This window comes from Neofelis nebulosa, chromosome 4, assembly GCF_028018385.1.
Source record: "Neofelis nebulosa isolate mNeoNeb1 chromosome 4, mNeoNeb1.pri, whole genome shotgun sequence".
Lineage (NCBI taxonomy): Eukaryota > Metazoa > Chordata > Mammalia > Carnivora > Felidae > Neofelis > Neofelis nebulosa.
Genome location: NC_080785.1, coordinates 160,358,195 through 160,372,646, shown reverse-complemented (window position 1 = coordinate 160,372,646; position 14,452 = coordinate 160,358,195). Strand labels below are relative to the sequence as shown.

Below are 14,452 nucleotides of genomic sequence, written 5' to 3'. Positions count from 1 at the left end.
ACAGGAAATAGCTCAGAAACAGCAGGGCATCCACCCAGAAACCTAACCGGCCACCTCCCTTTACTTAAACCGGGAAAAGGAAGAGCATTTAACAAACGTGGGGGGGGGGGGGGGGTTGTAGCCCCAGGGGATACGGCCGTGACCCAGCCACACAGTGCGCTTGGTGCTGAGGTTCTGGCCAGATTCATATTTCGCCTGATGGGGCATGGTGGCCCCAGGGGCTGTCCCCAGCCCACCAGCCTTTGCTCCCTGCAGGGAAGGGAAGGTTTCAGGGCAACAGTAAGAGCCCCTTAGTCTCTGAAATACCCAATGCGGGCCTTTATTGGAGACCACCTTCAGCATTCTCTGTGGCTGAAGAAATCAGGCACCTAAGGGTGCCCACCTGGGATTTGGGGGACCTTGCTGCGAGCCCTTAACTCCAGTCAGCCGAACGGGAGACAACACGGCCCCAGAAACGGTGCGCTCAGGTTTCCAGAAGGCGGCTAACTGCCCAAACTCAGCCCTGGGGGTAGGGCGGGTTCGGCCTCCTGGACTGCCGGTCCTGCGGGGTTGCTGTGCGCACGCGCCTCCGTCCGAAAGGGCGGGGCGGGGGCGGGGGCGGGTCCCGCCCACTCCTTGCGTCCTATCCCCCCCCCCCCTCCGCCGCCCCGTCCTTCCAGAGCGGGGTGAGCGAGGCGGCGGTACCATGGCCTTGGAGGCGATCCGCTACTCCCGGGGCTCGCTGGAGATCCTCGACCAGCTGCTGCTGCCCCAGCACAGCCGCTACGAGGCAGTGGGCTCGGTGCGCCAGGCCTGGGAGGCTATCCGCGCCATGAAGGTGGGACCGCGCGGCGCAGCGACGGGGCAGGGATGGGAGGGGGGCGGCCCCTTCTGACGCCCCGATCCCTCCCCTCCAGGTGCGCGGCGCTCCGGCCATCGCGCTCGTGGGCTGTCTCAGCCTCGCCGTGGAGCTGCAGGCGGGTGCGGGGGGACCCGGCCTCGCCGCACTGGTGGCTTTCGTGCGCGACGCGCTGAGCTTCCTGGTCACCGCTCGGCCCACCGCGGTCAACCTGGCCCGCGCGGCCAGCCAGCTGGCCGACGCCGCAGCCTTGGAGGCCGAGCGCGAGGGCGCCACGGAAGAGGCGGTCCGGGAGAGGTAGGGAGGCCTTGGGCCAAACACTGCTCCGCGTGGAAGCTGTTGACTCATCTTTTCGCACAGCGACCCGTTTTACATACAGGAAAACTGAGGCACGGCATGTCAGTCCAAGGCCACGCAAGCGGGACTAAGAGCCCTTACCGGACAGCTGGGTCCCAAGGTCCTTGCACTCAAGTTCAAGTCTCTTGAGTCTGCCTCCCCAGAACATGCCCAGCCCCATCTGCCTCGGAGGTCCCTTTTGCAGCCACTGCATTCTCCTAGTTTTTCTTTTTGAGGAATTTTGCTTCCTGCCTTGATCCCTTCCCTGCCCTTTTGTTTTTCTACTCTTCTCTGTTGCAGCTACGTGGTCACTTGGCATGTTTCTTGACCTTACCCAGCTTACTCCCGTCTCAGGGCCTTTGCACACGCCATCTCTTGCAGGCCAGGTATCCACAGAGCTTACTCTCTGTCAGGTTTCAGGTTTCTGTCTTCCCCACACCTCACATAACACAGCTCATCCCCCCATCTCTGTCCCCTGACTCTGCTGCCTTCTCCTTCATTAATTGCTTACCACCTGCCTCCCCCACCCTAGCGGAAGCTCCACAGGGGCAGAGATTTTTTGTGCTGTGCTCTCCAGCGCCCATGAGTACTCGGTAAACATACGTTAAGTGAGCAAGTGGTGTGACAGGTGACGGTCCAGAAGAGTGCAGGTCCCACAGCCTGGAGAGGCTGTGAGCAGGAGGGCTCCTACTGAGCGGTGTTGGGCAGGGAGGAGGGGCTAGCCTGGGCCCCAAGGCCTGGTGGCTGGTGCTGAGAGCCCCTTGTCGGCCCCAGAGTGATCTGCTGTGCCGAGGACATGTTGGAGAAAGACCTCAAAGACAATCGGAGCATCGGGGACCTTGGAGCCCGCCACCTCCTGGAGCAGGTGGCTCCTGGGGGCGGCAAGGTGACCGTGTTGACCCACTGCAACACTGGTGCCCTGGCCACTGCTGGCTATGGCACAGCCCTGGGTGAGTGGGCATCATGGGAAGGGGGAAGGGCCCCTTTTGGATGCTAGAGAAAGAAACCCTAGTCACTTTACCCACCAAAAAGATGTGAAGTTGTTCCTTTTTTGTTTTTTAATAAGTTTAAGTACTTTTAAACATTTATTTATTTTTGAGAGAGAGTAAGCGAGTGGGGGAGGGGCAGAGAGAGAAGGCCAGAGGATCTGAAGCAGGCTCCATGCTGACAGCAGAGAGCCCGATGTGGGGCCATGAGATCATGACCTGAGCCAAACTCGGATGCTTACCCGACTGAGCCAGCCAGGTGCCCCGGTGAAGTTATTCTTGTACAGAAGGGCTTAGGTGGTTGGCTTCAGGTGTGGCTGGATCCAGGTGTTAGATAGTGGCATCAGGATCCATCTATCCCTGTCCCCTAGATCCTGCCCTCCGTGATGGCATCATTCTCATGCTCCACGGGTCAGCAGGGAGGCTGCTAGGATTCAGATCATGAGGAAGAGAGCCAAGGGTCTCTGTGTTGACAGTGCTGGAAAAGTCTCCTTATATCTCAGGGGCTCTGATAGGGCCACTTGCCCATCCAGGATCAATCGGTCAACGGGCCCAGACTGAGCCTTGTGCTCAGAATGGGCACGATGTGAACTCCAACAGGACTGAGAAGGGAGTGGCCCCCCAAAAGAAAGATTGGGATAGCTGTGACCAGGACAGTGGGGAACAGGTCTTGGGGGTCAAAATAGTAGATGCCACTTGACCCTAAATTCTTGGAGATTTGCCTACCTGCCTGGGTCCTGCCCTTGTGCTTGGGGACTGAGGCCTTGATGGCAAGATACTCGTTTATTCACTCAATAAACATCAGTTAAGAACCCGAGTACCCCACCATCCTCTATTCACTCAACGCTTACTAAGCACCTGCTGTGTACCAGGCACAGTTCTAGGCACTGGGGACCCAGCAGTGAAAACAGTAGACAAAACCTCTGCCCCAAGGAACAGGAAAGTAGGAAGAAGTAACACAAGCAAGTCGGTAAATACGCAGGCTGCGTTCGAGGGTGATGAGTACAAAAGAGCAGAGAAGGGGTCGGAGGGGTGGGGGGGTGGCTGTGCGAGATCGAGGAATCAGGGAGGGCCTCCCGGAGAAGGTGTTCTCTAAGCCCACACGTACCGGGCACAGGAAACCATCACTGCAGGGGCCCGGGGATGAGACTGTGCCTGGCGAGGCTTTGGTGAGCGGTGCTTCTAAACAGCGAGCCGCTCTGCCCACGTGTCGCTGTCTGTTCCATCCTGACCTTCTGGTGGGCCGAGCCCTACAGGTGTGATCCGCTCGCTGCACACCCTGGGCCGTCTGGACCACGCCTTCTGCACGGAGACCCGGCCCTACAACCAGGGAGCCCGGCTGACCGCCTTCGAGCTGGTCTACGAGCGGATCCCCGCCACGCTCGTCGCCGACAGCATGGCAGCAGCCGCCATGGCCCACCGAGGGGTGTCAGGTCAGCGGGCGCGATGCCGGTGGGCGGGGCTTCCAGGCGTCCGGGGCCAGGTTAGGACCCCAGCATCTTGCTCCCCAGCCGTCATCGTAGGAGCCGACCGCGTGGTTGCCAACGGTGACACGGCCAACAAGGTGGGCACCTACCAGCTGGCCATCGCTGCCAAGCACCACGGCATCCCCTTCTACGTGGCTGCCCCCACCTCCTCGTGCGACCTCCATCTGGAGACAGGCAGGGACATCGTCATCGAGGAGCGCCCAGGGCGGGAGCTGACCGATGTCAACGGGGTCAGGATTGCAGCACCCGGTAAGCTGGCCCCTTAGAGGTGGACACCACGGCACCTGGGCACGTCCCTTTAGGCACCCTGGCCCCTTCCTGGGGGCAGGTGGATATAGGGCATCACGGGCCTTCTGGGGCATAAGCGGCTCCTTCGACCCATTTCTTGGAACAGAAGCGTCTTGAAGGTCAGATTCAAGGTCGGAATGTACAACTAATGAGTTAGGAGACTTCAGGCAAGCTGTCCTGCTCTTCTCCATTTCGTTTTCCTCCCTTAAAGAAGAAATAAGAATACTGCCTAGCCCAGTGCCTGTGAAGAGACACTGATGATGCTCTCAGCTTCCCCACCCCACCTGGAGCAGGCTGCCTGAGTTCTCCCATCCCCAAGAGCCCCAGCGTTCACCGTCTGTGAGATGCACTCTTACTATGACCCGCCTCACAAACCCCTGGGTGGTCAGCGAATCAGCCCAGGTGACACGAGGAACCGCGCCTGACCCTTACTTAGTGCTCATTGGATAGTAACAATTACATGGGGCATCTGGGTGGCTCAGTCGGTTAAGCGTCAGACTTGAGCTCAGGTCATGATCTCACAGTTTGTGAATTCGAACCCCGCATCGGGCTCTCTGCTGCCAGCTCAGAACCCACTTCAGATCCTCTGTCCCCGTCTGTCTCTGCCCCTCCCCCATGTGCACACACGCTCTCTCTCTCAAAAAACAAACATTAAAAAAAACAAAGAACTGTGAGCCAGAGAAAACTGTTACAGGCCCCCAGTTTGCAGCCTCTGGTGTAAGTGGTGGTTATTCACCCAGCAAATGTTTTAGAGTACCTGACCGATGCTAGGTGCTGTGCTAAACGCAAGGGATACAGGAATGAAAAAGTCATAAAATCCCTGCGCTTGTGGAGCTGACAATCCAAGATAAATAACAAAATCACAGTGTGTGTTAGAGGCGGGCAAGGGCTCAGGAGAAAAGGCAAGGAAAGGCACGGGAAGTGTCGGCGCAGGGAGATTTAGACAGAATGATTAGAGAAGGCGTCGCTGAGAAGGTGACATCTGAGCAAAGACCTGAAGGAAACGAAACAGCGAGTGAGTCGTATGTTGAAGGCAGAAGGGACTGCCCGTGCAAAGGCTCTCGGGTGGGCTCTGTGAGGTTCTTAATGCGATCCTTGGAGCAGGATAGATGTATGTAAGACTTCTAAACCTTCTGAGACGATGCCAACAAGGTTGTTACTGAGTGCTAAAACCCGCCCCCTCATGCACTTGCAGAGTGACTATCCCCAGATTCTCAAGGATTCTCGAAGTCCCAGAACCCCAATGGAGGAGACAGGACACAACAGCTTGAGAGCTGTCACAGAGCCAAATACTGCTTTCTTGCCTCCTCCTTCTCTCCTGCAGGGATTGAGGTTTGGAATCCTGCCTTCGATGTCACCCCCCACAACCTCATCACCGGCGGCATCATCACAGAACTGGGGGTCTTTGCTCCTGAGGAGCTCCGGGCAGCCCTAAGCACCACCGTCTCCTGAGGGTGGGGACCCCAGCTGGACCCCAGGAGTAACCAAGCTGACTCTCCACATCCTGCCCCCATTCCCTTAGGTTTTGTAATAAACTTATTCATTGAATGGCTTGCCCCAAAACTGACTTTCTTCCCCGCGGCTACACTTCTTCCTAGAGCAGGGAGAGCACACAGGGCCTTTGCATGGCTTTCAGAGCCCTGTAACTGGAGCCAGCCTGCCCAAGTTCAAAACCCAGCTCAGCCACTTTCTCTGCTGTGTGACCTTGGTCGAGTCACTTCACCTCCTCGTGCCTTGGTGTTCTCATGTATAAAATGTTCTCAGGTTGCTTCAGGGCCAGAACTAGGATGGTACCTGGGGTGCAGAATTTTAAACGGCACACCAAAAAGCTCAGTAATCAAGTAACGGCTTCTTGCACAACTTGACCGTACCTCACCCCTGACACTGGCCCTCATTCCAAGAAAATCTTACTTGCGGTCTCAGGCACCTGCTCTGCAGGCTGTGGTTTGACGATTTTACGTTCATGATACTAAAATTTTATGTTTAGGGGTGCCTGGGTGGCTCAGTTGGTGAAGAATCCTAGACCAGCTTTTATGTACAAAGAGCATAAAACTGAGTTCTACAAAACAAATGAGCGCTCAGGAAGCGTTAGCTGATCAGCCTAACCTTTCTTTGGAAGGTTTTGCAAAGCCCTCCGTATCATTTACGTCTGTTGGCGGCTGTCTCTTTAATGCCTTGCCCCGTTGTGTCCCGTGAGTCTTTGCGCGCGCCCCGCCGGCCCCACTGTATCCCATCGTGCTCTGCGTCTTCCGGCTGTATTTTCTCCCAGCCCCGCCTTTTCCGGTGCGTGCCGCATCATGGCGCAGGGACAGCGCAAGTTCCAGGCGCGGAAGCCGGGGAAGAGCAAGGCGGCGGCGGCGGCCTCCGAGCGGAACCGAGGCCCGAGGAAGGGCGGTGAGGAGCTGTTGAGGGCTATGGGGGGCGAGGGGGACCCGGGGCTCCCCGGCCTCACACGAGTGCGTCTCTTCCCAGGTCGTGTCATCGCCCCCAAGAAGGCACACATCGTGCAGCAGCGAAAGCTCAAGAAGGTGAGTGGGGGCGTGCGAGGAGCCTGAAGGCGGTGATGGGCGGAGGATGGAGACTGGAGCCGGTGGGGGAGCCTGGAGGCTGGCGAAGGGCGGAGGGGGGAGCCTGGAGAACTCCGCTCTCTGAGCCTCAGTTCCGCCCTCCTGTGCCGTGGGTGCCGGAACCTCCCACATCGTTCACCGGACCCCGTAGAAGCAAGGCCCGACGTGCAGGAAGTGTTAAACCCCCGCCAGTTGCTCTCGCTGTTAGTGGAACTTGGGAGGGGAGGTGGCACGGGAAGTAGAAACCCCAGTTTCGAAGGAAGGCCGCGCGGGTGCGATCGCAGCCGTCAACGGCTATTTCTTCACCCGAAGTCTCTTACCTGTCACATGGTCATAGTGATTGCACCTTTCTTCTAGAGTCGTAAGGATTTAATGCCATAGGGCACTTGTAAAGCGGCATGATCTTGAGCAAGTCGTTTCGTTTGCTCAGAGCATAGGTTTTCTGAGACCCCAGGGCCTGCTTACCTCCATGTGGCAGCGGGAGGCGGACTGTCACATGGGCGTCTCAGTCTCAGCACATCCAAAACCGAACTCCTGATGCTTCCCTCTCCCTCCCCGACATGACCCTGCCACCGTTTTGATTCAGGAAGATTCTGTCCTTCCAGATACTTGGGATCATCGTTTCCCCCCTTCTGCCACATTTGGGTCTGATCCCGTCCTTTTTGCTCTCAGTATTAGTTTAGAATCCACCCATTTCCCACCTCCCTGACCCCCTTCCTGTTCCCACCCCATCAACTACCACCCGGACCAGTGCAGGTGCACCCTCCCTGATCTCCTACCCCCCACCACAGCAGCCAGAGGGCGCCAGTGAGCACCCAAGTCTGGCCGAGCCCCTCTGCTCCCAGCCGTCAGTGTCTCCCACGTGACCCCGAGAAAAGCTCAGATCCTCTCTGTGGCCCACAGGGCCCTGCGAGATCTGCTCTTGTCGCCTCCCTGCCCTAATCTCCCACTCTCCCCCTTGCTCACTGGCCCCTTAACTACTCCTTATCCCACCTCAGCACTTTTGCACTCGCTGTTTCCTGTGGGATTCTTCTCCCAGAAATCCACACGGCTCCCTTCCTCTGAGTCTAGTCTGACTGCAGGCATTACTTCCGAGCGGCTGTCCTTGGTAACAGCCCCCACCCCTCGCTTGTTATCCCTTGTTTTTTTCTTCCACAGCAGCACTTACCATCACTTTCACCTAGTGGGTTATGGGTATTTATGTTGTCTGCATATACATGCTGAGTGTCAGCTCCCTGAGAGCAGAGACTTTTCTGTCTTGTTTGCTGTTCTGTTCCCTGCATCTAGGTATGTGACAGTCGCGGTGGTCATGGTCATTGGAACTCATAGGCAGGATGGGGCAGTTTGGGAAATAGGATTAAACTACCAGTTTTGGACCCAAACCCGTGTGCCTGTGCTTTCTGACATTTCTGTCTCAGAGCCCCAGGCCACCATCTGCCAAGTGGAGATAACACGTGACAAGAGGGGACTGGTGCCTGGAAACTGAGACCAAAGGCTCTGGGCATGCTGGGGTCCAGTCCCCCTTCACTCACCTGTCGTGGGAACCCTGGGCAGGTGCCTCCACATTGCTAGAACGTGTTTCCCCATCTGTAAAATGGGGATGCATAGAGGTTTAGAAGCTGAGGTTCAGAGATGAGAACAGGACTTGTGTTTAAACCCCAGACCCCAGGTACTGTTCGTGGGAAGTTGCTCATCCAGTCTCCTATGAGCTCTTGGCAGAAAGAGGGTGACGGGTCAGCCCCCCACCCCCCCTACCTCAGGACCCAGTTTCACCGCCCTGTGGTTGCCCCCTCAGGACCTGGAGGTCGGGATCCGGAAGAAGATCGAACATGACGTGGTCATGAAAGCCAGCAGCAGCCTGCCCAAGAAGCTGGCGCTGGTGAAGGCCCCTGCCAAGAAGGAGGCAGCCTCTTCCTCCTCCACCAAGACGCCTTCCTAAGGACACCAGCCCAGTGGAGGCCATCGGCACAGCCTCCGTGCTCAGATCCATGCCGGTGACCCCGCAGGTGGCACCGCAGGGAGGAGCCGAGCTCTCCAAAGCCTTGGGTTCACGCACCTCGGGTTTCCTTGGGGAAAGAGTAGGTGAGCCCAAGAGTAGGTGAGCCGCGGACCTGAAACGCCCCGGTCAGACTCCCAGGGCCCGAAGAACCCCGGAAGCGGAGAAAATGTCCGCCGGTTTCTTGTGTCCTCCTCCCCCTCCTCAGGTCTTCCCTCCACTGGTTTAACCCAGAGCAATAAACCTGACCGCCGTTCCTCCCGCATGCCGTTCACGTCCTCCTGTGAGTGGGCCGTTTCTGGAGCTGGTGCCTCGGTGCCCCGACCCAGGCCAGTCCCGGCGGCTTCCACCGGAGAACGGTGCGTGCCCGGGGAGGGACGGAGAGGCTTCTGCACCTTCAGCCCAGGAGCCGAAGAAGAGGCTTTTCGTCCCTCACACCCTGGGCCCTTCCCACCAGCTTCCTCGCTTACCTGACACCCCCCTGCAGGCATGCCCAGGTCACTGCCTCTGCCAGAGGCCAGCCAGGCGTCCCGGGGAGCTCCTTTCCCGCCCGTGTGACAGGCTGACGCCACCTGGTAGGGTCTCCGTGCCGGGTAAGCCCGGATGCACTCGTCAGCCGCTCGAGGCCACCTCGACGTTTAGTCCTGACGGCTCGTACGTGTGCGGCACTGTGAGTGGCCCAGGCGCCCTGCCAGTGCTTTCCGTGCCAGCCCAACCCCCGTGATGCCCAGGCTAGGTGGTGTGAACGCTACCGAGCAGGGATTTGCACAGCCGCTAACGGGGTCCCCGATCCCCGCTGCCCGTCCGCCGCCTCTCCTGCTCCCTCCTGGGTCCCTCCTCCCTTCGGTCATTGTTTGCAGTCCTGCTGGACCACACGGTGCCTGTGAATCAGCCAAGAGCTTGTCGGCCTTCTTCCCCCACCCCCAGCACCCCCACCATGCCCCAGGGTTGTGGGGAGCAGGTCACAGCTGATGGACTCGGCTGCGGTCTGGGTGACACTGAGCTGCTGTCCAGGGGAGGTGGTGGCACCTGTGGGTGCGGTCGGCCGCACGTGTGGGTGACCGATCTCCCGGTGGCCTGTCCTTTCCCGGCCAGCCTAACCCACCGCTGGCAGCTTTTCTCGATCCCGTGGAGTGGTGGTCAAAATTTTTTGAACGACTAAAATTTTTCTGCACAGTAGGGGACGACCGCTGTGGAGAACGGTCTGGTGGCCCCTCGCTCAGTAAGTTCAGCGTAGAATTACCCACGACCCGACCGTTCCGCTCCCGGGCACGCGCCCAAAAGGATTGAGGACGGGGGCCTGACCAACGGCTCGGACGTGAGCGTTCACAGCACTGCCAGTTCCGTCACCAGAAGACAGAAACGGCCCAGATGTCCCTGAGCAGACGGAGGATAAAGGGCGTGTTTGCACACATTCTGCCGCGAAGGTACAAAGCGCCAGCTCGCTGCCTCGTTGAACCTCGAGTCCGCGCTCCGGGAGAGGAGGCCGCTGTGAAAGGCCACGTGCTGTATGCTCTCGTTTATGGGAGACGTCCTGAATGGGCCAGCCCACAGAGAACCAGAAAGCAGATGGGTGGTTCTTGGGGGGACCCGGGGGGGGGGGGGGGGCGGGGTCCACCATTGGACGCTGGGGTCACATCCTGAAGGAAGAAAAGGTTTGCAGGGGCGGCTGCTGAACATGAACGTGCTGAATGCCGCTGAGCTGTGTGCCTTTTTTTTTTTTTTCTAAGTTTGTTTTGAGAGAGGGGGAGAGAATCCCAAGCAGGCTACACACTGTCCGTGCAGAGCCCTATGCGGGCCTCGATCTCAGGAACTTGAGATCATGACCCGAGCCAAAACCAAGAGTCTGAATGCTTAACTGACCAAGCCACCCAGGCTCCCTGAACTACTCTTTTAATTGACAGATTTTATTTGTGAGCAGTTTCACACACAAAAAAAATTGTAAGTTACGACTTGAACGATCAGGGCTGGGGCACCTGGGTGGCTCTTTTTTTTCTTTTTTCTTTTTTTTTTTTTAAGTTTATTTTGAGAGAAACAGAAATAGCACAGGTGGGGGAGGGGCAGAGAGAGGGAGAGAATCCCAAGCAGGCTCCACTCCCGTCAGCCTGGAGCCCTACGCAGGCTCCCGGATGGAGAGATCGTGACCTGGGCGGAAACCAAGAGCCACCCAGGTGCCCCAAGCGTCCAACTCTTGATCTCCGCTCAGGTCTCAATCTGAGGGTTATGAGTTCAAGCCCCACGCTGGGCCTGAAGCCTACTATTCAACAAAAAAAAAAAAAAAAGAAAAATTGGGACTTGTGGCAACAGGACCCAAATTTGATGGAAAGACTAGTTTGGGGTTTCCCCGGATCCAGCGCTCAGGTTTCCGGGGCGGGGGAGGAGGATGGAGGGCAGGCCTGGGGTTGGGACTCTGATCCTCGGGGCACGCCCCACTTTGAGCCCCATTTGGTCAACCTGGGCGCCCCTGCCATCTGGTCACAGCACGGTGGTTTATCCCCTAAGCAGACAGCCAGCGGCTTCTGCCTTTTGAGAGGAAGCCACATTGCCCGCCGGGCATTTCTTGTCTACTTACTGTGTGCCGAGCACGGCTAGGTAGAGCTGAGAACTGGCGTTCTAGTGGAGAGAACAGAAAACAAACCTCAGGCTGGCCACCGCCCCCTTGTCTCCCGTCCTGCCTCCTGCTGTGGTTCCCTCCGCTTCCCGGATGCCGCCTCCGGGAGCCCCTCTCGGCCCTCCCGCACCTCCACCCGCTCCAGACTTTGCTCCTTTGTTCACTGCTGAGCCTCCCAACACCTAGGACGGTGCACAGTAGGTGTTCATTGAAGGAAGGAAGTAATGTATTGTTTCTTTCTTTTTTTTTTTTTTTCTTTTGCAAGGAAAATGTTGCATTTCAATGAATCAGTTCTGGTTATTCAGTGCATCATCTCTATACAACACACCCTTCCGGGTTAATCTGATTCATAGCATTGTCTTTGAACTCTCGGCTCCGTAAATTGTAACCAATTGATAGCAATATAAAACCACTCTTATCTGTAGACGTGCAAATCCCATCAGGTCCGGAAGAGGTTCCTTTGACAGCCCTCCTCCCCTGTGGAAAAAAACAATTTGCCCCCATCTGCACGTGGATTTGGGGAAATAGTCTGATATGTAAAAGTGCCTGTTCTCCAGACTCTTTTGAACCGCGTAGAACATCTGCCTGCTTCCCACATGAGCTCAATAAAAATTTTAACACGTGTCCGTCTTTCTATGTCCGTGAGACTCCTGATTTCTTCCTCTTTTGGAAATTCTCGTTTAAGCTTTATCTGGAATCTTGGAGGGGCAAGGACTGGGGGAAGGTGGGCTCCAAGGGCCCTCTGGTGCCTCCCTCAGCCAGCAGGAGGCACTTCGAATCCAGGCCAGCGCCACTGAGGCTGGCGGCGCCCCGGCGGGCCAGGGACTCCCTGTAAACCTGCTCCCTTTGTCCCTCTGACGCCGGCCCTTGTGAGGAGGACCCCAGGGGCGAGGAAAAGGCATTCAGGCGCAACAGGTATGAGGTCTGGAATGTCAACCCACTCGTTCCCCTTTCCCCCAACCCCCGCAGCCTCCCCAAACGGCCTCTGCCAGCGGCATGGCTTTTCCTTCTCTGCTCTTCCTTCCACCTGCCCACGAAGTCCCCCCGTTGGTGCGGAAACCAAGAGCCCCAGACTTTGGGAAACACCTCCACCTTGAGTTCAGGGTCAGTTTCTGCCGCTTCCTGGCTGTGTGACCTTGAGCAAGTCCTGTCACTTCACTGAGCTTCAGTTTCCCCATCTGCTGAATGGGGATCTTAACACCCCTCCCTCAGGAGAATTCTGGAGCCCGAGGGCTGTGAGAGTTGCCTTTGTCCAAAGATTGGAGCCCAAGACTAGCCACTCAGCCGGTCCTCTCTTGCCCGCCACCCTGGCCCTCTCCCCAGAGCCAGAGCAGTCACTAAGTGTGGCTTTTCAGATACAATTATTCCTTCCCAAGCCTCTCCTGTCTTGCTTCCATCATCCCCCTCCGCCTGAATGCCCGTTTTTCCTGGCGGGGCCCTGACAGTCAGCCCATGAACCTGTGTTCCAAAAGGGAAGAAGAGAAATGTAAGAAGTAAATCTTGCCAGTTGGACAGGCCAGAGGGGCTGCATCAGAACCAGGAAGTGAAACTGCTCCGCCTGGTTTCCTGCCTGAGTCAACAAGGGCATGGGTTGGTGCAGGGGGCTGGCAGAAGGGAGGGACCCTGGAAAAATTGGGGTGGGGTGGCCACAGAGCTGGGGGCCCTTATCCCCCTTCGTCTGAGCCGCCGGGGCCACCCTATTTCCCACGGGTCTCAAATACATGTGGGTTTGGGGTCAGGAGCTGTGGATGCCTAGACAATGAGCTCACAGCGGCCTGGCGGGATAAACGTGGCTTCCATCTCTCTGAAGCCCAAGTTCGCCGGCTGCATGGAGAAGGGAGGACATGTGAATGTCTGGAACCTGACTCCCAACCTCTCCTAAAAGCATTGCTGGGAGGAGAGCAGGCCAAGAGATTCCCAGGGGCCTTTCGGACCTCATATATTCTCCTGGGATCACTGCGTGGCCTGGGGTAACTTTCTGACCTCCTCTGGGTCTCATTCCTCTGCAAAATCAGGGAAATGGAATAGAATGTTGGTGTTTTCCCAAACTCTGTGCATTTGATCCCCAGCAATGTGACAGAAACACCCGCAGGGCTTGAAGGCGGGGCCCTATCCTTTCCCTGAGCAAGTTCACCTGGCCTTTCTGTGCCTGATGGGGTTGGTGACAGTATTAATATCTAATGTCAGAGAATAAAATAACATCCTCACTCTGTGATACCCTAGTCTCCATTCCTCCTATGGTTAACCCACTAGAGCAGCCTGGGGTGACTTCTCTGATTCAACGTCTCAGGACACCCACTGAAGCATCCTCAGGGACCGGGACCTGGGCTTAGCTGACACAGCCACGTTCCAGTTGCTGAAGAGGATCACGGGTAAGGGTGGCTCTGGGGTCCTGTTGGCAAGGGGAGCACCCGAAACGTGGGCTTCCCTGAAGTCCCTCCTCATCCTCCCCACGTCTCCCCACAGTCCAGTTATCCTTCCCCATCGGTCCGTCTTTGCCTCAACTTTTCTGGCAATAAGTCTAGGGCATCCCAGACTGGGTAACTTCGGGCAAGCACTTCCCTCTCCAAGCCTCAGTTTCCTCATCTGAGAAATGGAGGCAACGAGCCCCACTTTGCTAGGGGCACCGGGGTGACTCAGTCGGTTAAGCATCCAACTCTTGATTTCGGCTCAGGTCATGATCTCACAGTTAGTGAGTTCGAGCCCCGCCTCAGACTCCATGCTGACTGTGTGGAGCCTGCTTGGGATTCTCTCTCTCTGCTCCTCCCCAGCTTGTGCTTTCTCTGTCTCTCTCTCAAAATAAAGAAACTTAAAAAAAAAAAAGTGATAATATGCCAGAACAGCAAGAGCACATTATTATCCACGTTGTTCCTGTGTTGCTATTATGGCAGGTTGTGGTGTCTCAAGACCACTGCTGTCCAATAGAAGTTAACCATGCATGTCGCCTATGTAACTTTAAATGTCCTGATACCAAATAAAATATAAAAAAATAAAAGGAAACAAGTGGAATTAATTTGAATCATGTATTTTATTTAACCCAAACTTACCTAAAATATTACCATTTCAACACATCAGTATAAATAATTCTTGGGGCGCCTGGGTGGCTCAGTCGGCTAAGCGTCCGACTTCGGCTCAGGTCACGATCTCACGGTCCGTGAGTTCGAGCCCTGCGTCGGGCTCTGTGCTGACAGCTCAGAGCCTGGAGCCTGTTTCAGATTCTGTGTCTCCCTCTCTCTCTGACCCTCCCCCGTTCATGCTCTGTCTCTCCCTGTATCAAAAATAAATAAACGTTGGGGCGCCTGGGTGGCGCAGTCGGTTAAGCGTCCGACTTCAGCCAGGTCAC

General features: G+C 56.7%; 2 protein-coding genes across 3 annotated transcripts; both read left to right on the top strand.

The window, feature by feature from the left end:
- The first annotated feature begins 635 nt into the window (after window positions 1-635).
- Window positions 636-6,169, top strand: MRI1 (methylthioribose-1-phosphate isomerase 1). Of its 2 annotated transcripts, XR_009261093.1 has the most exons (7): window positions 636-817; window positions 897-1,135; window positions 1,949-2,124; window positions 3,417-3,593; window positions 3,672-3,896; window positions 5,260-5,457; window positions 6,055-6,169. XR_009261093.1 is itself a non-coding variant. In XM_058727807.1 (6 exons), the coding sequence occupies exons 1-6, from the start codon at window positions 686-688 to the stop codon at window positions 5,385-5,387; spliced, it is 1,077 nt and encodes a 358-aa protein (XP_058583790.1). In that variant the 5' UTR covers window positions 636-685; the 3' UTR covers window positions 5,388-5,498. The 2 variants fall into 2 exon arrangements, 1 of the variants encoding a protein (XP_058583790.1); XM_058727807.1 differs by lacking the exon at window positions 6,055-6,169 and having other exon boundaries at window positions 5,260-5,498.
- A 42-nt stretch (window positions 6,170-6,211) lies between these two features.
- Window positions 6,212-8,763, top strand: C4H19orf53 (chromosome 4 C19orf53 homolog). Its single transcript, XM_058727808.1, has 3 exons — window positions 6,212-6,329; window positions 6,408-6,463; window positions 8,298-8,763. Exons 1-3 carry the CDS (start codon window positions 6,233-6,235, stop codon window positions 8,439-8,441), a joined length of 297 nt encoding a protein of 98 aa, XP_058583791.1. The 5' UTR covers window positions 6,212-6,232; the 3' UTR covers window positions 8,442-8,763.
- Window positions 8,764-14,452: the final 5,689 nt, after the last annotated feature.